General features: G+C 50.7%; 1 protein-coding gene and 1 long non-coding RNA gene across 3 annotated transcripts in view; one reads left to right on the top strand and one right to left on the bottom strand.

Annotated features, from left to right (window-relative positions):
* The window catches only part of Plb1 (phospholipase B1), a 137,415-nt gene that overhangs the window by 101,325 nt on the left and 12,811 nt on the right, over positions 1-23,279 (top strand). For both annotated transcript variants that reach the window (XR_009584651.1, XM_060364727.1), the window contains exons 41-54: positions 395-495; positions 2,140-2,221; positions 2,870-2,974; positions 4,084-4,179; positions 4,977-5,048; positions 9,485-9,550; positions 13,346-13,406; positions 13,902-13,960; positions 16,302-16,369; positions 16,814-16,857; positions 17,070-17,169; positions 21,017-21,068; positions 21,941-22,021; positions 23,115-23,180. Coding sequence is in view for 1 of the 2 variants with exons in the window: in XM_060364727.1 (XP_060220710.1) it covers positions 395-495; positions 2,140-2,221; positions 2,870-2,974; positions 4,084-4,179; positions 4,977-5,048; positions 9,485-9,550; positions 13,346-13,406; positions 13,902-13,960; positions 16,302-16,369; positions 16,814-16,857; positions 17,070-17,169; positions 21,017-21,068; positions 21,941-22,021; positions 23,115-23,180 (1,053 nt within the window). In the remaining variant the exon portion in view is untranslated. The remainder of the gene's footprint in view (positions 1-394; positions 496-2,139; positions 2,222-2,869; positions 2,975-4,083; positions 4,180-4,976; positions 5,049-9,484; positions 9,551-13,345; positions 13,407-13,901; positions 13,961-16,301; positions 16,370-16,813; positions 16,858-17,069; positions 17,170-21,016; positions 21,069-21,940; positions 22,022-23,114; positions 23,181-23,279) is intronic.
* LOC132646405 (uncharacterized) lies at positions 11,984-17,839 on the bottom strand. The gene is made up of 3 exons (XR_009584652.1): positions 17,592-17,839; positions 13,301-13,831; positions 11,984-12,850 (listed from the first exon to the last, which is right to left on the bottom strand). It is a non-coding gene; the product is annotated as an uncharacterized LOC132646405 (long non-coding RNA).

Here is a 23,279-nt window from a genome sequence, read left to right as displayed (position 1 = left end):
AGTACTCTAACTGGCAGGTGCCCTGCTGGGTAAACTGAGTCTCCTGTGTCTGCTCAGAAGTTGGCCCAAGTCAAGATGGCAGAAATTTGTCAGGAACCAATGAGCTGGCAAACAAGTTGCCTATCACGCCGTATTTTGGCTCAGTACATGATGGCTCAGCAGAGATGAGCCCTTCACATGTCACCATCCGAAGGCACCATCTCTGCCGTAGCTGTGCAGGGCATTCCCCACCCACTGGTGTATTTGTATCATGCGTGGGCTGCAGCACTCTACAGAGCAGTCCTGGGTGGGTGGACCTGTCTCTTGAACTCAAGGGATGAGCTGAGCTGAAAGTCTAAAAGGAGCCTCTATCCAAACCCTGGGAGCCCTTGCTCACCTGCAGCCTTCTCTTTAGGTACCCAGAGCCCTGGTCAATCTTGTGGACTTCATGAACCCCGGTATCATACGACAAGTGTTCCTGAAGAACCCAGACAAATGCCCAGTTCACCAGGCCAGGTAGGCAGGCACTGTTCACCAGCTGAAAGATAGCCTAAGCCCTGGTCTGGCCTTCCCATTCAGCAGTGACCCCTCAGGGTCTCAGCCACTTATCCAAGGACTTGTGCTAGCATTATTCTGTTCTTGAAGGTCAGGGGCCTTGGTCCTGTCCTTTACCATATCCCAGGTGGTAGGCAGAAACTTCTATGATAGCAAGAGCTACCAGGGCTACTGTTGAGAGACTGAGTAGCCCAAACTGAAAAGGGCTACTTTTCAGTGATGTTTGTGTGTGGTTAAACTGCAGTGGAGAAAGAGTCAGAACAACCAACCCAGGTCAGGAAGAAGAGAGTAAGGGGGGAGGGAAAGGATACACGTTTTACTGCTTTAAGTGGGTGTTGGGCACATAGGTGTGTGATTCCTCATTCTTCACACCTTTTTCATTCACCCATTGACCTAGCAAATCTCACAGAATTCACTGTGCCCCAGGCACCGTCCTGAAGGCCTCAGAAAGACAGATGCCCTTGACTTAGGATTCTGACTTTTACAAAAGTGAAATAGCCACATGCACTCATACTCAGACTCTAGTCTTTCCATGGACTGGAGATATGTAGTCCCACACTCTCAAGTGACCCTGGAAGCAGCAGCAAGCTGCCCCAAGAAAGACACACACACACACACACCCCCCGCCACCACCACAAAGAGAAACAGCCAGCTTACTCTGGCGTATGGGGCTGCTATGATACAATATTTGGCAGGGACAGCAAATGATTTCTCCTCATTTCTGGGAGAGGTGATGCACGTGTGTGTGTGTGTGTGTGTGTGTATGGGGGAGTACACACGTGTGGACGTACATGCACACATCTGTGTGTGCCTGTGAAGGCCTGAAGTTGGTGCCGGGAAGCCATCCTTGATTGCTCTTCCACCTCATTCCGTGAGGCAGTGTCTCTCCGTCAGCCCCAGAGCTCACAGATACGGCGAGTCTCACTAGGCAGCTTGCCCCAGCAATCCTCTGTTTCCATTTCCGTAATTACAGGTGGGCTGCTACGCCCATCTGGCGTTTCTGGGGACTCTGGGAACCCAAACCCTGGCCTTCCCACTTGCACAGCAAACACTCGAACCAGGGAGGCATCTCCCCAGCCCAGAAAATGAATTTTAATTCAGTGTTTCAAACTTGCCATGAGTTTATTGGAATGTAACCTCCAGCCTTAAGTCAAAGGTCATCTTTAACTTTCCCCTTGATATTAAGTATATATGAATGTAACTAACTCATAATCAAAGGAAAGGGGTTGAGATAGTTTTGGAGGAGCAACCCAAGATATGAGCATCAGAGCGCTGGTTGGCCTGCTTCAGTACTAGAGGATGCATCGATGTTTGTTTGTTTTAATTAAACATTGCATTCTCATTGCCTGAATTCATTTACTTGGGCCTAGCTTCTGAAACCCAATCCTAGTACTTGTTAATGTGAACCCATTCAGACTTCAGATTCTTCTCTTTTGTCACTTTCTCTGGTGCCTAGAACAGGTGTCTCAGAACCTCCAGGCGCCTACGCTCCTAAATCAGGGCTTGAGTGAACCTTGTTACCACCCCCCAGCTCTGGGTAGCCAGAAGCAGTCCCTGAATGGAGCTTGAGCTATGGATCTTCTTGCCTCCCCTTTCTTTGTACAGTGTCCTGTGCAACTGTGTTTTGACCCCAGGGAAGAATTCCCCTGAGCTGGCCAGGTTGGAGGCCTTTGCTCAATCCTACCAGGTAAGGCAGAGGGGAGCCCCCTTCCACATCCTCCTCCTGTGTTCTTCCTGCTACAGCCCAGAGCCCCCACAAGGCAGGGGAGGCATGAAGGAAATAGAGCAAGACATCAGCCATCTTGTGTCCCTCCCTTTGCTCCACCTAGCAGAGAGGATCTCAGTTTCTCTGGTTGTCAATAGTCCAGTGGCATCCAAGGTGATAACACTGGTGTGGCTAAGATGCTGCCCTCGCCGGGGCACAAGGCAGCTATCATTGTTAGCCAGTAGGCCTGGGATGCCACATGAAGCCACACTGGAGGCCAGCCTCTCCCCATAGCCCTGCCCCTACCCCCAACTCTCACACCAGTCCCCACAGGCCACAAGAAATGCAGGCTAGGAGCCTGGTGTGCTCTGGAGTGTCTTCTCTGTCTTTTGTTCCTCGTGGGACTTTCTTCCCAGCCCTTTAGAGATGGCAGGTTTAAAACAAAATTAAACAACAACAACAACAACAAAAAAAACTATTTCCAAATTCTCTGAAAGGGGATTTGCTATCAAAAGCATTTACATTATGTAAAAGACTGAGTCAGATTTCCTGTCCAAGTGGATAGGGACAGAGATACCATGCCCTTACCCTACCCTGTGCTCAAGGCTGCTGCTTGTGTGTTGTTTGCAGAGTAGCATGCTCCAGCTGGTTGAATCAGGCCGCTATGACACTCGGGAGGACTTCTCTGTGGTACTGCAGCCCTTTTTCCTCAACACCAGGCTCCCTGTTCTAGAGGTAAGCTCCCTTGCCTCCACCTTGGGCTCTGGAGGAAGGACTTCTAGGGGCATCCTTGCAAAAGAACAATCAAGGTGAGAAACTGAGGACCTCGGCAGCATGAAAATAGTATCATTGGAAGGATACAGGGAGTTCTGCAGATGCCCTTCGCTGGCAGGCAAGGCACCATTTAACACCTGAGCCCAGGCATTATGCGCCTCACAGATAAGATTGCCACAACCGCCTTTGAGGATGCTGTGACCCCACAGAACAGAAGGACAGAGATGTGACATACCCTTCCTAAAATCAGAGATAGTATGAAAAGACAAGCAAAGCTTGTGGCTTCTCTCACATGTGGCCCCAGCGGTTATAAAGGGAGAGCTCAGGCACTATGTCCCCACCTACAGGCCGTGCCCTTTGCCTGGCGCTGCCTCTCAGTGAAGAACTCTGGGGGCAGAGTAGGTAAGGCCTCTATCCCAAGACCTCATCCAGAAGGAGAACAGAGCCGGGTCTCCAGGTGCTGCAGAGAGAAGAGCTGGAGTCAAATGCCTGGCTAGCCTGATGCCAGCTCTGGCCAGGGTTGCTCGGTGCCCTCCTCCATCCCCTCTACCTAAATGCGGGGGATGAGAATTAGGAAGGAAGTGCACCATCCTCCAATTCCCACTCCCCACCTTCCTCTGTCACACACACACCCTCACCCCTTCCCCACCTCCACCCCCACACCTTGTTATTTTAGTATTCGTTACTTTTCTCATCTTAGTGACAAAACACCTGACAAAAGCCATTGAAGGAAGGAAGGGGGCATTTGTTCTAGCTCACTAGTTTTGGTCTAAAAGACACAATGTATCCTGGCAGGGAAGGCAAGGTGTCAGGAGCTGGGCAGCTGGTCACCTTGCCTGCACTGTCAGGAAGTAGAGAATCGGGAATGCATCCCCAAGTGACCTCATCTAGAAAGTTCCTCATCAGCATGCCCAGAGGCTTGTGTCTCCAGGGATTCTAGATCCTGTCAGGTTGATGTCAATATTAACCGATACACTACTCACTACTCAGTCCCATGGACCACATAGCCTATGGCTGCCTCTAACCCCACAGGACCTGCAGGAAGGTCCTTTTCCATTTGTCTCTTTCAGGATGGGCAACCAGATACATCCTTCTTTGCCCCAGACTGCATCCTCCCAAACCAGAAGTTCCACTCTCAACTCTCAAGAGCCCTTTGGGTCAACATGGTAAGATAAAAGACCGCTTCTGGTAGGCTAGCCTAGTGCAAAGCACCTGCCCTACAAAATGTGGGGCAGATCCAGAGGATCGGCAGCTGGCACAGCTGAAGAAGCCTACAGTGTGGCCGTAGGAAAGCCTGGAGCTGGACCTGGCCAGGCTGCACTGCCTGCTGTCCTCTGTGCTTGGCAGCCATGATGAGGGAGGCTGTCTTCACAAAAGCCTATCAGGGGTCTGGGGAGACAGCTTCAGGGGTAAACCTCAGTTCAGAGTAAAAGCAGGTGTGGGGGCACGCCTATAACTCCAGTGCTGGGGGATAGAGATGCAAGGAGCTTGCTGGCCAGCCAGTCTAGCTGGAACAGCACGCTCACTCCCAAGGTTTTGTCAGAGTCCCTTACTCAAAAAATAAAGTGGAGAGCGGTAGCGAAAAACCCTTGACATTGACCTCTGACCTCCATATCGGCACGTATAAGCATGGTTACCCACATATAAATGTGCATGCACACAGCACACACACACCCCAGCAGGAAACCCTCATTTATTAAACCTTCTTTCTTTACACCGTTATGAAAGCTAAGCAGTTGAAACCATGTGATCTCCTTTAGCCCCTGCACAGCCCCACAGAAAGTGTTTGAGTTTCCAGAGAAGCTAACTGACTTGCTCTGGATCCTGCTGCCAACATCTGACAGATCCTGAAGTCAAAGCCAAGACCCCAAAATGTTCTGAGCCTTCCTGCTGCAGGAGGCTGCCAGGAGTGTTCAACAGAAACAAACATGCTTGGTGCGTTTTTCTTTTCTTCCCTGATCAGCTTGAGCCTCTGGGAAAGAAAACGGATACTTTGGACCTGAAAGCATTCATAGCCATGGCCTGCCCAACCCAGGTAATAAGGGAGGAACTGCTTTGCCTGTCCTTATCCTCCTCCTCTTCCTCCTCTTCTTCCTCTTCCTCCAGTTGGGCTTGCTCAGCCCCTAGGAGAGATGGGCTTAGAGGAGGGGGAAAGGGAAATGCTTCCTTGGAGATGGGTGATAAAGGTGGGTCCACACAGAAAGGAGCCTGGGCAACAGAAGCCAGGAGAGCAAGAAAGTGTGGAGCAGATGGGAGTGGCTAGATAGGGGTGGGAGGGCCAAGAGAGGGACCTGAGAACCCAGAGCCTGCGCTGGGTATTTTCCCCAGTGGGTGTGTGGCCAACGATGGAAGCCACAAAGGGAGAGCCCAAGCTATCGTCAGGGAGAGCTTGAGTGTGCCAGCCTGAACTGGCATAAGGGACTGCTCAGGGCTCCTTTTAAGGAGGAATATGCTAGAGATGTGACTTCAGGCCTGGGGGCAGGTTCACGTTCCCATTGCCTTCAGCTCCTGTTTCTGATCTTGTCTTATGGCTTTTTAACCAAATAAGGCCAAGGCTAGAGAGCCCTTAGTGGCCATAAAAGCAGAGCGCCTGACCTAATCTGGGAGGCTGGGTTTCCAGCCTGGGTCAGGCAGCCACCAGCCTCTCCCACCCTCCCTACCAGGCACAGCAGCCTCAGCCTAGGCTCCCAGCTCCCCTGGGATAACTGCTGGGGAGCCCAAGAAAAGGGGAACCCCTACCCTGCTCCATGCTCCTTGTCAGCTGTGTTTTCATCTCAGCCTTTAGTGCCTGGCTCAATCTGTTATACTGTGGGCCAGATTGGCAGGAAGAAGGGAGAAGACCAATGGGTTCTGTGGCTGGATCTGGTGCTCCAAGCAAAGAGAGTGACTCTCAGTGTGCATGGGTGCATGAGTCCCAACAGTTGATCAGATGCTGGGAAGAAAAAGGGTTTGGGGGATGCTCCTCGATGCCATGTGTAAGCATACTCACTGCCCCTTCCCCAGGCTGCCCAGGGGTGTTAAGGGAGGGGCCTGGACAACCTGGGCAGTAAGGAGCATCCGAGGACTTAAATCAATGATCACACCATCATTTCGCTTCCCTTTTCTTTGGGCACCCTTGTATGTATGTCTGTGTACATGCACACACGGAGGCCAGAGGTTGATATAGTAAGTCCCATGAATACTCCTGTTTCCACCTCCCTGGCTTTAGGAGTACAGACTCACATTTCCACATCTGGCTTCTTGGATAGGCTCTGGGGGTTCAAATTCAGGTCCTCATACTCATGTGGCAAAGACTTTGCCAACTGAGCCATCTCCCCGGCCTATAATTGAGTATCTCAGTACGATCAGTAGAGCCATACTGAATACCAACCACAAGAGTCCCCTCCAGTGTCCAACCCTCAGCCATCATGAGCTCTTCCTCCCAACAAACATATTGTTTGCCAAACTGAGGACGCATCCTGGGTCCAGGAAAGTTCCTTCTGTGTGAGCCCCAAGGCAAAGTATGCCCCTCTTTGTCCCAGTTCAGGCAGGGAACCCTCAAAGGGGTGATGTTCTACCTCGAACCTCAAGCTTATCTCCTCCATTCTGGACAGAGCCTGACCTAACTAGCGATAAGGTGAGGGGAGAGATCCAGATTCCTAGAGCCTGTAAAAGCCCAGTCCAGGAGAAGCTGTTACTAAGCAACCCTGGAGCTCATTCCAAAAGGGTCCATCTGTTGGCTAGCCCAGCTTCACTGCACAGCATCTCAGGTGCCATCTGCTCCCTGCCCTGTGCCTCAGAGCCATACAGAAGTCCGCCGTGTCTCTGCGAGCTGACAGGGCCCAGGCAGTGCATATTTCCATCCAGGCTGTGTCTAAACATAGAAGCACCAAGCAGGATGGGGGTGGGGTGGAGGCGGGGGGGGGGGGAAGCAGGGCAAGGCAGCAAGCTGAGAGTGAGTACTTCCAGTACCCTTCCCTTCCCCAGCCCCCAGCCTCACTGCTACCACATTCTGCTGTCCCAGGAAGGGGGACTTCACAGCGCACCCTGGCTTTGGGATGTATTCACAGGTTGGCTGAATTATGTACAGCTGAGTCTTGATTAGCTCTGTGGACTGTTCTCCCTGCCTGCATTAACTGTCTCCCCGACCAGTTCTTTCCCTGACTCCAGAGCTGAGCCATCTGGAAAATGAGCTCTGTCTTCTTTCAGCTTTTTTTCTTCTCGACCTTTGTCACAGTCAACTTGCTCTTCCTTGGCTGGAATCTGCCCCTTCTTGGATTTGGAAAGCCTTAGGCACCTTCATTTTATTCTGTCTCATCTGGCTGCCTCCCTTCCTACCTCTTAATGGCATCCCTATGTCTAACCCTAAAAATGACGCTCCTCTCCGACTTTCCTGCCTCAGTCTTACTGTCTTCTCCGAGTGTGTGTGCATCCTCTCACCGAGGTTGATCTATTTCTAGAGCCCCCCACCCCCGAACTTCATAGCAACAGCTTCCTTAGTCTCTCACCACCATTCTTCCTTTCCCAGACACCAACCCTATATTTCCAAACCCTTAAAACACACTTCCCCTTGGAAGCTACATATGGTATAAAATTGCTGCTCCTACCAAAAAAGGGAGGTAGGAGAATTCAATGTCTACAGAGCCCAGCAGAAAAGCCCCCTCCCTTCTCCGCAGAACTGTCTTTTATCTAGCTGTGCAGCAGCCTAGTTCGCTGGCCGCTGACTCAACTTCTGGCTCTCGTTTGGACTCTGCCTCCATGGCAGCCCATGGCAACCAGGCAGCATCCTTTCTACCTGCTCAGGCTAGCAGCCAGGAATCTCTCATGAAATCAGCTCCACCCTAGGCCTTTAAACCAGTCTGACTCACGTGCACCAAGGGATGGAGAGCCAAGAAAGGCAGGCAGAATTCCAAGGTCTCTCTCTCTCTCTCTCTCTCCTCTTATCCCTTCGGCACTCTCACCTCTCCCCCAACTAATGGATCCTATGGTCAGATAAATAGTTATGTGATTCCTAGCTCTTCCAGCAAGGTAAAAATGGTCTGTGTTTTCTGCTCTCTCTTGTGCTGGCCTCACTGGTCCCAGCTCCAGCCAGGGCTTCTCTGTGGAGGGAGACTCATAATTAGCACCCACGCTCAGTCTTGTCCCGAGTGGTCCCCAAGTCTTGTGTCCGTCGGCAAATTCCACACTCCTGGGTCTGTAGCTCTTCCATTGCTTAGGAGGATCTCGTGTCCTCCCTTGTGCCTAAAGGGACAGATCTGCTGCCTTCATCTCAGTACTGCTGTGGGCACAGGAACTGGACACGGGTCCAGGTCTGTCTTCTGCAGAAGGCACCCAGGCTGCCCTCCTGGGTGACTGTTGGCATGCAGATGACACTGATTGGAAACGGCCTAATTAACTACGCTGCGTGCCACCACAGGCTTGTCTGCCTTGCACTGGTCTGTCAGCCACCACCTGAGTGTGGCTGGCCTCTGTTTCAGATGGGAGTGCTGACACTGAGAAGGGAAGGGGAAAGAGGGCCCAACATTTTAACCCTCCTCTTCCTCCTCCCTCTCTCCTCCTCTTCCCTCCTTCTCTTCCTCCTCCTCCCCTCCCTCTCTCTCCTTCTCCCCTCCTTCGCCTCCTCCCTGAGCCAAAATAAAACCTTCTCCAGCTGAGTTTACCGTGGAGAGTTAGTTTACAACCACCTGGAGCTGATCTCTAAAGACATCTTTTCCAACCAACTGGCTTCCCCTTCTCATCTCCCTGCACCTCTTCCCATTTTTTTCCAGCCTTGGTCTTTCTACTCCACAAGCGTGTTCCCCGAGTGCCCCTAGCCCTGGGTCTACCCCACTATTTTCTGGTCCAGACCTCAAGTTGACCTCGCTTCACGCCATTTTGTGTGTGTTTTTCTTCCCCTCCCCTGTCCTTTCCCCTGGTTCTCCTTCAAAGCTTCCTCCTCCCTTCTTTGATTAACCCGTCACCTGCAACCGGGTGGACTGGGAGTGTTGACAGGGCTTGGATCAGCACTGATTGTACAGCAGATAGGTGAGGAGAGCCTGGCAAGCAGGTTCGTCAAGGGGGCAGCACACAGCACAAGGAAGAAAAAAACAGGACAGATAATAGACTACATCAGTAATCTTAATCCTTCTTCTGAAAGAAAAACACTGAAATGTGATTCTTTGGCCAGATTTAAAAAAAAAAAAAACACACACACACAAAGAAAATTGGTAAGCCTGAGAGAGAGCTGTAGAGATGTGTAATTGCTACAGACTACATGAGCTCATGGAGGCCAGGCGGCAGGAGGTGTAGGGCTTTCTCTAAGCCTTTTATTTGTGCCTCCCTAGTTAATAAGCATTTACAAAATCTCTTCCGGGAAAGACTGAAGTCTGTCTGTGCAGCCCTTTCCACTTGGATGCAGAACCCTGACAAATAAACCTAGAAGGCAGGCTGGTTAGCTCACATGCAGCCTTCGTGCTGTTAGATAACCTCAGTGTAATTTATCTTTCCTCCTAGGACGAGCCCTTCCTGAGAACCTTCCGGAACAGTAACTACACGTACCCTACCAAGCCAGCCATTGAGGTAAGCTATGACTCATGCCTGTGTCTCTTAGACTCAAGTCAGTCCCACCTGCCAGGGACTTGGGGCGTGGTGCAGATTTCACTGTTAGTTCAAACACAAATATACCCGTCTTACATACTGGGCATTGGAATGTACAAAAAAAAGGGTCCAGAACCAAAGCCCCAGGATAGTCCTGACTTGTTCTCAAGTTGCCTACCTGACGTCAGCGGCCAAGAGGAGGAAGTGCCAGCGATCAGTGTGCGCTGACCTTTGCTGTCCAGGGCTCTGCAACATTGTTTTTTTATAAGTGGCTCAGCCTTGCAGAGTTGGACAGTGGGGTGGGGTGGGGGGTACCAGGAGGTGAATATTAGTGTTGGGGGTAGGACAGGGAATGTGAAGTGCCATCAACTTCCTGAAGATGGAAACCTAAACTCAGCGGGAAGGAATCTCTGTGCCAGGGGTGCGGCCCCAAAAGGAAGCTGACGCACATCCACACCAGACCCATCCTTACTAGGTGCAAATCATTCAGTCCTGCTCTGAGCTTTCAGGACCCTGTGGCTTTAAGGATTGACACTCCAAAGATGGTTTGCCAGATCCTGGACCATACCACACCTTGAAGGACCTAGGCCTGGTCCAATGGGACAGAGACTCAAACATTTCATATTTGTGCTGAGGGCTGGTAGGGATTCAGAGCATTTGTTGTGGACCTGACCTGGGTAGTTAGAGCCCAGTGGGGAGTTCACAACTGTTTATTAAGCATCTAATATGTGTTACACACTTTTTCAGGGAGTTAGAGTAGACCGAACAGATGGGAGACCCATCTGCTGAGTTGAGGCATCTAGGACATAGCTAAAACGATCACTTGGGATAGGGACAGCCTTTGCTCAGTGAAGGGAGATAGAACAAAGCATAATAAGCCAGGGGAACGGTGGCCAATTCTGGTGCACCGTAGCTGCTTAGCCTATCTGAGAAGGGGAGATTTGAACATGCAGGATAAAAAGATGCCACCTGCTTGGAGAGCCAGAAAAGTCCAAGCGAAAGGATCAGAGAGCATAGACCCTGGGGGAAGAAGGTGAAGCTGAGTGTAAGTGAGGGGGGAGAAGGTCAGAGAGGCTGGAGTCAGGGCATGGGAGGTGATGAGTGAAGACTGTGGGAGATGAGATGAAAGCAGTGCTCAGGGCCAGGACACCCACAGCCTGCATGCCCAGGAATGGAGGTTAGGTTTCAGCTGGAGAGTGAAGGGAAGCCATGGGAGGATGTGGTCTTTAAGAGACTGGCAGACGTCAGTGAGTGCTTTTTGAGATAGTGTTGCATGTAGTCCAGGCAGACCTAAAACTTGTTACGTGGCCAAGGATGACCTTGAACCCCTGATTCTCTTGCCTCCACCTCCCAGGTGCTGGGATTTCCGGTGTGTACCACCACACCTAGCTTTTGTTTAAGTCTTTGTTTGGTTTTTGAAATATGCTATCACCGTGTTATAGCCTGGTCTCTAGTTCACAGTGATCCTCCTGCCTCGGCCTCCTAAATGCTGGGATTAGAGGCAGAAACGGCTACACCTAGAAGAAAGACCTTTCATAAGCCAGCGGAAGCACTGAGAGTAGCCCGTGTGGGAGTGCCAAGGAAGTGTACCGTACTATTACAAGGGCGGCTGGGAGCTATGCCATCTTGGTAACCCAAAGGGGTCAGGCCCTGCTTGAACCAGTGACCGAACTCCTATGTGACTGAGAAGTCTCATCAGCCAGCCATTCGTCTGTCCATTCCCCCTTCCTTATTGGATACTAAGAGGAGCAGCACCCTGCTGAGTGCTGGATTGGCAGTGGTGAAGAGTGGGGCTGGGCCTGTTCTCCTGGATCTTCCTTCTCAGGGATCTTTTCTCCCACTCTTGGCAGACTTTAAAACTCAGGCTAGAAGGGTAGGTGTTTTAAAGTAGGCAATATCAACACCACCTTTTTTTTTTTTTTTTTACAAAGGCGGGGTCCTGGGGGTTATTCTGGACCTACTTGGTGTACACAGAGCAAAGTGGCAGGACCCTGGGAAGCCCTGGTGAGGTCACAGCCTGGTGTCCTCTACTCTGTGACAGGTGTGCACGCCCAGGTCTGATCTGTATGTTCAACCCACATAGAACATGCTTAACTATCAGAGATCTCTGTGGTGCAAGATCTCTATGGCTCTAGAACTTGCTTTTCCAAAGCACAGTGTTCCTGCCTGCCTGTTGTCAGCTTCCATAAAAGATCTCACCAGCCGGGCAAAATCACTGTGACCTGTTGAGCAGGCCCCTGGAATAAACTGATCTACTGGACTAAGCAAATGGTTAGGAGACCGATCGTCAAAGCCCCACCCAGCCACCCACATACCCACATGAAAGCCACACTTATGTTAAAGATTCTTTAAGGTCGGTCCAAATTTCATGAGTGTAGAAAGTTAGAATGTTGTGGATCCAGAGCCAATTCGTCTTGTGCTTTTTTTTTTTTTTTTTTTTTTAGTCCCCTTAGTAGCTATTCATTGTCTAATTCTGTGCTCAACCTAAATCCTTGTGATTATCAGGGGAAACTTAAAAAAAAAATACAGTGATTGAACAGGTGGACCACTTGCTTTCATGAGCACCAAAGCTAAAAATGTCATCAGGTAGCATCTGAGAGGACACTTTCCTTCCTCGCTGTAACTCAGACATCTGACGTTTCCATCAATGTACCTCTTTTGTTCTGAGACTATAAAAACTTCACAGAACCATTTCTACATTGGAACATGTTATTTGAGGCAACCTAAATCTATGTTCCTGGGCCATGGTCACTCTCTTCTCTCTCTCTTCTTCTGAAAAATCAACTTCCTCCCTCTGAGGCAAGAGTTGTGTTTTGATTGACAGTTAGCCTCCCTTCCTTTGAGGTGAAAGTTGTGTTTCGACTGACAGTTTCTCCTCGGTGGCTGAGGGGGGATGTCTTCAGCAGGCTTCTCTTCAGATGACCTTTCCAAGGCTTGGGCAGTCACTCACGCTTCGATAAAAATCAGTCAAACTTCTGTGGAGAGGTGCTACTGCACACCAATTGTGCACATATGTGGAGAACATCAGTGTTCCAGCAGTCTCCTTGGATTGCCGTTTCTGTGCCTTCCCCCTCCCGCCACACTCAGTATGGCGGAGGCACCTGGAAAATCCACTCTGTGTTAGCGGCAAGGACAAGAGGAGCCACCAAGAGGGGCAGGTGTTCGTTTCTGCACATAGGAGGGGTCGATGGCTCTGGGTTAAATAGGCAGAAGGAGACACAGCTGCACGAGGAAGAGGCGCAGAAGCCAGGAGCTTCACAATTACAAAACTTCAATATTTTCCTAAAAATATTTTAACGGGTAGTTGTTTAGGCTCTAGCATCGTAATTAATGTCAATCAGCTTAATGTTAATAACACCCACCAAGGCACTCACGTTAGACATCTAAAATCTCTCCTGTTGGATGTGTAAATCTGTGTCCTTTGCAGAACTGCTTGTGTGAATTCACTGTTTTCTCCCCTACTTTGAAGCTGTTGGCTCCATTCAAATGTAGATAAGTGAGGAAGGGAAAGGCTGAGCTGGTGTGTGTGTGTGGTATGTGTGTGTGTGTGTGTCTATGTGTATTTGTGTGTGTATGCGTGTGTATGTGTGTATGTATGTGTATGCAAGCAGAAGCCCACTTCTTCTAATCTCCTATCTTTACACCTACTGCTAACTCTTCTCCTCCCCCTTCTTAGAGGCCCTCTAGTGTGTATTTCTAGGGTCCCTGGCTGACTCTTTGGGTCTACCTCACCTGCATGTAAGTGATGGTCCTGTGTCGTTCTTCCTCCTGACTTAGAACTGGGGCAGTGACTTTCTGTGCACAGAGCAGAGTCCTTCCAGCAGTGTGCCCACCTCAGGTAAGTGGGACCACCACACCGACTCCACCGAAGGGCCCCGCAAAATACCACATCAGGTGAGAGGCCTGTAGGTGCACTCTAGAGCAGCGAGTGGACTCTGCTGGTTCCATTCCGTGGTGAAGCTCAGTGCCTGGAGGCCCTGAGAAGCTGATCTGCTGCCGCTGAACCTCTCCCCTCGGGAATGCTTCTGTCCCTCTGGAGTTTCTACACAACTCCTCAGTCCTCCCTGATGGGTGAGACGGGTGCAGCCAGGGCTGTGGTCCAAGCTGCCTATTCTGTGTGATCCACACTGGAACGCTGCTGGACCACCCATAGGGAACTGGATGGTAGCCATCAAGCCCATGCCCTTCAGAGCCTTCTTGTTCTGAATGAATAGATGAGGCAGCACCGGTAAACCTTCGGCTGGAAACAGGCAACGGAGGGACCTGTGGGGTGGAGCAGACTCAGTGTAAAAGGCTGTCAGCCGCCAGCTCACCTCTTGCCTGCCTCTCCTAGCCCACAAGCTCCGGCCAGCAGACATCAAGGTGGTGGCAGCACTGGGTGACGCTCTCACTGTGAGTACTGAACCGTGGGGCAGGATAGGCCCCAAGGAGTTGAGCCTGGCTGTACAGTCAGCTCCTCCTCCTTCAGCACCAGCTCTGCATTCAGCAGGGAGTGCCTACCAGGCATGAAGCGCGTATCCCGTCCCCCACCTTCCTTAGTCCTACTTAAACTTCACCCCTGTGCACAAGGCCTCCATCCCCTCCCCTCCCCACTGCTCCCTGACATCTTGTCAGTATTATACACATGTCCAAACCTGCCTGAACTCAATACCATCCACCCAGTCCTAAGAGTAAAAGATACTGCTTACACATTGCCCAGAGCCCCTGACCCCACCTAAGGACATGCTCCTTAGGGACAGAGGGAACCCCAACTTGGTCCTGGCACAGTTGCAGTAGACCACTGTTTAGCTGTTGCTGTGTGCACCACGCTCTCTCAGCAATTCTAAAAGGAAGAGTGAAGCAGTCATAGCCCTCTGGCGAAGAGAGCAAGAAACTGACGGGGGAGGAGAATCATGAGTGAAGAGGTGACATAGAGGACTCTGAAAATGCATGTCCATTCCTGTGGAAACGAAACCACCCCACGCGGAAGTGAAGGCATTTTAATTGCGGTGTGGACATGGGAAAGTAGTGAAGGGTGCTCACCAGGCCCCAGCAACCATGACTTCACCCCGGCAGGGCGAGGGCATGGAAGCAGGGGAAATAGATGATGTAGTACATGCCGCAGACTGTCAGGACCACGATTCTTTCCATTTCATTTTGTGAGCTGTGGGGATGGGTCTCAATAAATAGTCCTGACTGGCTCTGACTGGCTCTGTAGCCAACCCAGGCCAGCCTTAATCTCCCAGCAAGCCTTAGCTTCTCAAGTACTGGTATTACAGGCATACGCTACTAGGACCAGCTGGGGCAATGGTTATTGTTTAATTTGAGAGAAGAGCTCAGGCTAGCCTCAGACTTCCTGAGGGTGACCTTAAACTCCTAATCCTCCTGCCTCCAACTCCAGGGTGCTGGGGTTATGGGCATATAACACCAAACCCAGTTTTATGCCATCCTGAGAACCAATCCTAGTATAGCAGGCACAACATAGCTGAGTTGCACCCCAGCCTTGGGACAAGGCTCCTGTGGTGAGACTAAGTTATTTTATTTCATCTTTTAGAGTTTTTTTGTTTATTATTTTGTTTTCAGTGCTGTTTTGCCAGTGTTTGGGTGTTATATCCCCAGGAATTGGAGGTACACAGTTCTGAACTGCCATGTGGGTGCTGGAAATTGAACCTGGGTCCTCTGGAAGAGCAGCCCCAATGCTCCTAACTGCTGAGCCATCTCTCCAGCCCCCGTTTATTTTTTTTAATCTTTGTTTAACTCTCTGATTACTGTGAACATGTGTTACTTTGGTATATTTCAAAAGAAGAATGTGTCTTTTTTTTTTTTAATTAAGAAAAATAAAAGATGGCAGCTCCAGAAATCTTCATAGAAAAGACGTTAGAAAGACAGAAGCAGCAAAGGGAGGTGGGCCGCAGATTACGATGTCCCCACTGGAGAGGGGTTTGCCTCCGACCCTGAAATGGAGGGGCTAGCAGGGAGAGAGGTGGTCAAAGATGGAAGAGAATGAACTAGAGGTTCCTGGCGCTGGGGAGGAGGAGGTTGAGCACTCCAGGAAAGGAGAAGGGAGGAGGGCAAGGACAGCAGAGCAGCTCAAGGCCCTCAGGCTTTGGAATGAGTGTCAGGTTGGTGTTCCTCCATCTGAGGCTTTGCACAGTCTGAAAGGTGGGAAAGGCCAGGAGGTGGTGGTGCACACCTATAATCCCAGCACTCAGGAGACACTTGGGCGGCAGAGGCAAGTAGATCTCTGAGTTCAAGGCCAGCTTGGTCTGCAGAGTTCCAGGACAGCCAGGGCTACACAGAGAAACCTTGTCTTGAAAAACAAACAACAAAACAAAAGAAAGTAGATGCTGGATTATGGTATCCATATGGGAGTCAGTGTTTCGTTTTAGACCCTGGAAGTGTCAGAGTCAGAAGCAAACGGTGGAAGAGATGTAGAGTCCTTCCTGGTGGCGGGAAGGGAACATGTATGTGGCCCCCCATGAGGTCGGGTGTGACATCAGTGTTGTCCCCTGCAGGCGTGTGACTGTCTCCAAGGATGTGATGAACAGTGCAAGAGAAAGGACCTTCGCTGGGGAACGGGGAGAGTGTCAGAAAGAATCAGCAGAGGTCTGGGAGAGGAGCGACAGCTGCAGACGTGTACAAGCAGAGAAGAGCGTGTAGCTTGCCTAGAAAGGACCAGTCTGAGTACTGGCTGCGGCAGGCGGGACGCCCAGAGGCCCTGTAGCTGTGCCACAGCTTTCTTTGCTTTTCACAGATAGCCACGGGAGCTCGACCAAGTGAGACCAACAACCAGAACACCCCCTGGAGGGGCCTATCTTGGAGGTGAGAGTGCTCTTGGCTCACTCTCTGTAGGTAATATTCCCCTAAAGAGGCATAAGAAGCCGGGCAGTGGTGGTGCACACCTTTAATCCCAGCACTTGGAAGGCAGAAGCAGAGGCAGGCAGATCTCTGAGTTCCAGGCCAGCCTGGTTTATAGAGAGAATTCCAGGACAGCCAGGGCTACACAGCGAAACCCTGTCTTGAAAAACAACAAAACAAACAAAAAGAGGTGTAGGCAGTGGGCTCCCCATCACATGCTCAGGGGTAAGCCTAGGTCCCCATGGTCCACCTCTGATATCCAAGGAGACCCTGTGACGCTTATGTTAGGCCTGAGGGTGGCCTGAGCAAAGCCCCCAGGTAGAATCTCCCTGGCCTGACTCCTGCCTGTGACAGCTTAGGAGGCAGTAGGTCAGCGTGACTTAGACAAAGTTCCTTTCTCTTCCCCAGCATTGGAGGAGATGGGACGTTGGACACCCATACCACACTTCCCAGTAAGTACCACACCAGGAACCACAACCGTCATAACACTCGCCAAGGCCAGGGCCTTGTGCCTAGAATGGGGGAAAGAGGGAGCCATCTGCAGGGGAGGAACTCAGCCAGCCCCAGAGAGATAAGGACCCCTCTGCCACACACCTGTGCCTCCAAACTACATGCCCACCCCAGTTCCTTTCACCCGTGTTCTCTACTTCATCCCTCTTCAAAGACATACTGAAGAAGTTCAACCCTTCCATCCTTGGATTCTCTACTGGTACCTTGGAGTTGACAGCAGGATTAAACATGGCAGAAGAAGGAGCCAGAGCTCAGTGAGTTGACGGGGGTAGGTGGGTGGGGGAGATCAGCAAAGAGATTAAGGTGGGAATTTGGAAGTGGCAAGTAGAACAGTGAGTGTCTAGGACCCTATCTGGACCCAGATGGGTCATAACCTCAGCACACAGAGCGCCCCCTGAATGCTGGGCCTGCACCAAACCTCCATGTGGATTATCTCCTGTAATCCTCACACCCTTGGACACAGGTACTATGATGTGGGCGTTAGGGCCGGAGCACTTCTTAAACAGCCCAAGGTCACCTAGAAAGTTAGAAAAGGACCTAGGTCAGGCGGTTCCTGAACGTAGCTCTGACCACAGCACGGTTAAAGAGGCAAGAGGCCCATCTACTTCTACATGAGCAGGTTCCGTCCCTGCTGACCCCAGTTCCACCTCCTGTCCCTCAGGGACATGAGTCATACTTGCAGAGTGGCCCACAGCATCAGACACCTCCGTTCTCTTCCTCTGCTTTTCTCTGTCTTGCCTCATATCCTTGAATTAAAAAAAAAAAAAAAAAAAAAAAAAAAAAAAAAACGAAAAAGAGCTGTATTTCGACACTAGAGAGTTCTATGTCAGGGCCCTTCACATAGCACGGCAGTGGTTTGTTTTCACTGGGCTCTCGGTTGTTGACAGCAACCCAGGTAATTAAAGCTGAAATGCCTGACCAGGTTCATTGATTTCCTGCACAGAGCAGAGCGTTCTGGGTATTTGCTTTGCAGGAGGGTTGCTGCTGCGTTCTTGTCACCAGGGAGACGGCACAGGCTTGAGTCACTCTGCTCACAGAGAACACTTCTTTTGGAAGCCTAACCTAGGCCCAGGGCTCAGCTTGAATCTCAGTGCCCCAAAGGTTGTTCCTCAGTGTTGCATGAGGAAGGGCTTATTTGTCCACAGAGCACTGGGCCCCGTGGACCATTATCCTAGCACCCAGTGACCCTTAGGATTCCTGTCACGAGCATGGAGCCCAGGCTTTGCTCACCGGGGCCTGGCTCCTCGGTCTGTTAGTGCTCCCACTCTTCCTCCTCCTCTCTTCTTCTCTCCCCTTCTCTTTGGAGGGTGGGGGTGGTATGGATGTGGGGGGGTGTGCATTCAGATACATGTGCATACCTGTGCTCCTGCTAGTAGAGGCGAGAGGACACCGTCACATTCTTCTCAATAACTCACCGCCTTAATTTTTTAAAAAGATTTACTTCTGTGTACATGTGTGTGCACGTGCTCACGCATACTTCTGGAGGCTAGAAGAGAAGTTTGGGATGCCCGGAGCTGGAGATACTGGTGGCTGAAGCTGCCAGGCATGGGGAATGGGTGCTCGTCCTCTGCAAGCAAAACTTTTTTAACTCTCCAGCCCTCTAATCTTATTACGTGCGTGGCATGTGTGTGGTATGTGCGATGTGTTGTGGCGTACACATGGGAGGAACATGGTCATGTCTGAGAGTCAGCTCTCTCCTTCTATCATGGCTTCCAGGTCTCAGACACAGGTTTTCAGGCTTCTTTGTAGCATCACTCTCTGAGCCAACTCACTGCCCTCCCCACCTTGTATGCTGAGATCTAGAGCTAACCGATAGAGCTAGTCAGCTGGCTAGTGACCTTCGGGGGTGCACGTCTCCTCCTCAGCAGTGAGCTCACAGGAGCACACTGCTGCCTGCCTTTTACATGGGTACTGGGGACTCATACTGCACTCCTCACGCTTACATAGCAGGCCCTTTCCGCACTGAGCATCTCCCCGGCCTCCCACCCGCCCCTTTCCCCCATTCCCTTCTCTTACTGCCTTACTTAGCATCCCTGCCTGAGCAGAGGCGGTGGCAGGAGATAGCTGACACCTGTAGGCATCACTCGTGTCCTGTATGTGTGGGAGGGAGCAAAGGTGAGCTGTTGATGTAAGTGAGGTTTGAGAATCGTTCTCTTTTCCATATTTCCACTCTGTCATTTATTGGTGTGAAGAAGTATGAGTTCACCCTAAGAGAGAGAGAGCCCATGAGGAAGAATTTGGGTCCCCAGCACCCATATATAAGAGCCAGGCACACAGAGGTCAGATCTTCTGTGTTCAAATCTTCACTCAGAATCCTGCCGGCTGTGTGACCTTGGCCAAGTAGCTTAGCATCTCTGAGCCTCGGTTTTCTCCTCTATAATGAGGGTAGCCATAGTGCCCATCTCTCAGAACTGTCATAAGATTAAAGGAAAGAATTTAATATGGCATATAGTCTACATATATACAAAAGTCTGCCGTTATTGGGATATTTAGTTTCTAAGTCTTATTCAACAGCTAATTCCCCTTCGATTAATCAACAAGCAAAAATGCTCTTAGCATCTGTGTTACTAAGAGCTAACAGACTCAAAAGGTAAGCTCCTTGCCCTGAAAGAATTAGTCCAGGAACTAGACAAAGAACAGATAACGTTTGAGGAAGGGCAGTGTTGTATAGGACAGCACTACAGCCTGGAATCGCCTGATGCTGGCTCACAGTGTACTCGGGAAGGCAGGATATATCAGGACATGCTGGCTCAGGCCCGGGACCTGTGTAGATTCACGGAGCTGTGGGAACAGCTGCAAGGAGAGGCCCTGTGCATTAGAGGGAAGCAGGAGACAAGATGGAGGACCTACGGATAAGGACACAGGAAAAGAAGAGCTTGGTGAGGGCCTGAGGAGTAGGAAGAAGCTGGCTGGGGTGGGGATGTTAGGGGGTTGGAAAGGTGCCTCACCTCCCCCATGAACCTTAAGGCCTCACACTATGAATTCCCTTGAGCCTAACTTGTTCCTATTAAAAGTTACAGTGCATCTGTGGTTGCTTGTACTTTACAACCTCTGTGCCTGTTAATACAATACCAGGTGCATATGTTCTCCATGAGAAGGGCAGTGATGGTACAACGCATGCTAGCCAGTGGCCACCCACGGGGTCCATATCCAGACTGTAACCATCTTGTGTGGCTCCTTATTTTGGCCATGTGTCCTTTGCTCACCTAACTTCTCAGATCAACTTTGTTGGTTTGTGACAGGGTCTCAGGTAGCCCAGGCTGACTGCTAATTCACATATGCAGGCAAGACTGGTCTTCAACTCCCATTTCTCCTTGCTTTATATCCCACGAGATGGGATTGCAGGTGTTCGCCACCACACCCAGATTCGCTGACCCCCGATGAACCACACACAATCAAAAGGATACAGGTTGATAAGTCTTGATGCCTGTGTGCCTGTGGGGCTATCGTTGCTATCACGCTGTTGCTCAGATCCATCCGTGCTGCTGAGCAGAGCAATGCTTCATTCCTTTTCATTGCTGAGTGCTACCACATATAACTGAGTATCTAGAGCCCAATAGTTCACTTTAATTTACAGCAAACAACGAGGAGACAAAAGCAGTCCCAATCCTGCCCATATTGCCCCTCCTACCCTGTCTTGTTGGAAGAGAGAGGGAAAATCCAAGTAATGATAAAGAGGAAAAAGGGATCAAAAGACTGACCGCTGGGTCCGCACAGAGGTGAAGGCCTGGAAGAGAGAGAGCTGGGGGCTGATTTAGGAATGTGTCTTGATCAAAAATAAAAACGATTATTTTTAAAATGGGCAACAGAGTAAGAATCAAACCAGCCCAGCTTGTGGTAGAAAGACTAGGTAAAAGAGGGGGCTAAAAAAAAATCTCTGGTGAGAATGTCCAAATCCTAGAAAAGAGGCCAGCGAGGCCCTGCCTGGGGGAAGCAGGGTCTAGATCAGTATAGCTCCCAGGTCCCTGATGAGAAGCAGCCCAAGCAGAAACCCAAAGACGGACTCGGAAGAACGACTTTCATGGAGTTAGCCTTCCTGGAGCTCAGCTTAGGGCCTCCTTCCCCGGGAACTCTACTGTGACCTCTCTCCTTTCTCCCTAGGGACATGCCTGCCCAGGCTCGGGCCCTGGTGGAGAGAATGAGAAGCACACCTGTGAGTGCAGACTCCCCCCCCCCCATCCAAAAAAAAAAAGTTGCTCTTCATTTTAACTGGGGAGTTGCGGACCAGATGGACCCTGACAGTTTGCCTTCAAGGGAGTTCACAGGAGCACTGCCTGGCAGGCACCCTGCCCCAGGGCTGACTGCAGGAGGGCAAGGTGAAACAGGGAATTGGCCGAGATCACAGGCCTTGGGCCCTTTATCCAAGAGCTGGCTTCCCAGAGCCCTCTTACATAAACACAAAGTTCTAAAAATAGGCTGCCCATTCTAATCCTTCCCCCTGCAACCCCCCAGAATCTCACTTGCACTTTTTTCTAATGCTCTGTTCCTGTGCTGTGGACTCCAGCTCCTGGAGAGACTCCTTTTAAGGTGGAGGCTGAGTGAGGAGCCACAGCTCCAAAGCCTTCCTGAACCTACCCCCCCCATACCCGTGCTGACCCTGCTGGGTTCTCCCTCCGTGAATCCAGGCCCCCAAAGCCCTGACACTGTCTTGAAGCTCCATCATTTGACACAGACTCCTTTGAACACCTCAGGTCACATTTGAGGAGCATGATAACTCATGAAGCCTTTCAAGAGCTTGAGGAAATGTGGGCCACATCCACTCTAGCCCTTTAAGAGGATGTCAGGGGAGAAAGCAGCCTGAGCAGATAACACACACAGACACAGGCACACGTGTACAGACACGCACCCACTTTTTACAGGGGAGCTCCCACCATCACAGGGCAGCATGATAATGGAGGAGACCCCCCCACCTCATACTTTGTGTGACACAAGAAATACAAAGGTATCTAAAAAGCTGATGCGGTAGCATGTCTGGTATCCCCAGCAATTGTCCCAAGATCTTAAACTCAAGATCTGTCTCCTCAGACAATCAACTTGGAGGAAGACTGGAAGCTGGTGACGCTCTTCATTGGAAGCAACGACCTGTGTCATTACTGTGAGAATCCGGTGAGCCCCCGACTAATCCCACTGGGGTCCTGAGGATGAAATCACTGGCCCCCATTGCCTTCCTTACCTTGGGCTCTGACTCAGGCCCTCCCCTTTTGAGTTTTGTGCTAGCCTAGGCTCCAGGTGACTGAATCTACCCAGGCAGCCTCTGGTTCACACACTTAGCTTTTCCTAAGTGGCTCGTCAACTCAGAACAAAGGTCTAGCCCAGCCTTCACACACTGAGGTGATGGCCTCTTTGGGGTCATACAGATGGTACTTTCTCATAGATAGGTGGCCAGTGATTCTCTGTCTTGTGCCTGCTTGGCGTTTGCCGTCTCTTGGAGGGGGAGGTAATACAATCTTCTAGGTAGAATTGGAAAAAAAAAAAAATAGAACCAAACTTGAGAGTGTCCTTGCTGCCCTTCAGGGCCATGTTAAGTTAACCAACCAACCCCAGCCAGCTGGCCCGAGAGCTGCCCCCATTCCTGATGTGTCTCTGTAGGGAAACATGTCCAGACTTACAAGCCTTTGGAAACTGCACCTTTTAGGATACATCTTGTTCTAAGCTGGGGACATCCTGTATTTTATTTGGCCAGGAAAAGGCAGCTGCCAGGACTCTGAAGATGTGGTAGAATGTCTGGCAGTTACTGCTGGGGGTGGCAGGCAGCTCGTAGCCCCTGATGGATCACAGAGAACAAGCAGCAAGAGGCTGCTGGTTATCTTGCCTCATACAGGCTCAGCTCTTCTAGACTCTTCTCTCAGTCCTTCCCCTTTCTGCCCAGAACTGGGAGTCTGGGGTGCACGAGAAGAACCTAACCCCTGGGGCTTTCAATGTTGCTGGGTCCGGGATTGTGGGGCTCACTGGGAACCAGAAGACACCCTGAACTACCTGTGGCTACATGGTGTAGGGAAATGCCCCTCTGGGGCCCAACACACGTGCCCCTCGGGTAAAGAGTTTTATCTCTGTTTCTGAGAGATGTATTCATGAAAAAGAACACCAGCAGGTCTATGCAAGAAGGTGGGGCTCTTGGGAACAGGAGTCACTCAGTTCATCCTCTAATTTGTCCTCCCAGAATAGAAAGCTTAAGGAGAGCCTCCTTTTCCCTTCACAGGAGAACTACTCAACCGAGGAATATGTCAAGCATGTCCAGCGCGCTTTGGATATCCTCTATGAGGAGGTAGGAGTGGGTAGTGAGCAGCCCGTTCCCTGGTGCTTTCTACTGCCATGTGTGAATGGTCCCTCCTTGGCTGCTTCTGGGCAGTTGTATTCGATTCTC

The sequence above is a fragment of the Meriones unguiculatus genome, chromosome 1, assembly GCF_030254825.1.
Source record: "Meriones unguiculatus strain TT.TT164.6M chromosome 1, Bangor_MerUng_6.1, whole genome shotgun sequence".
Lineage (NCBI taxonomy): Eukaryota > Metazoa > Chordata > Mammalia > Rodentia > Muridae > Meriones > Meriones unguiculatus.
This window is presented reverse-complemented; position numbering and strand designations above follow the sequence as displayed.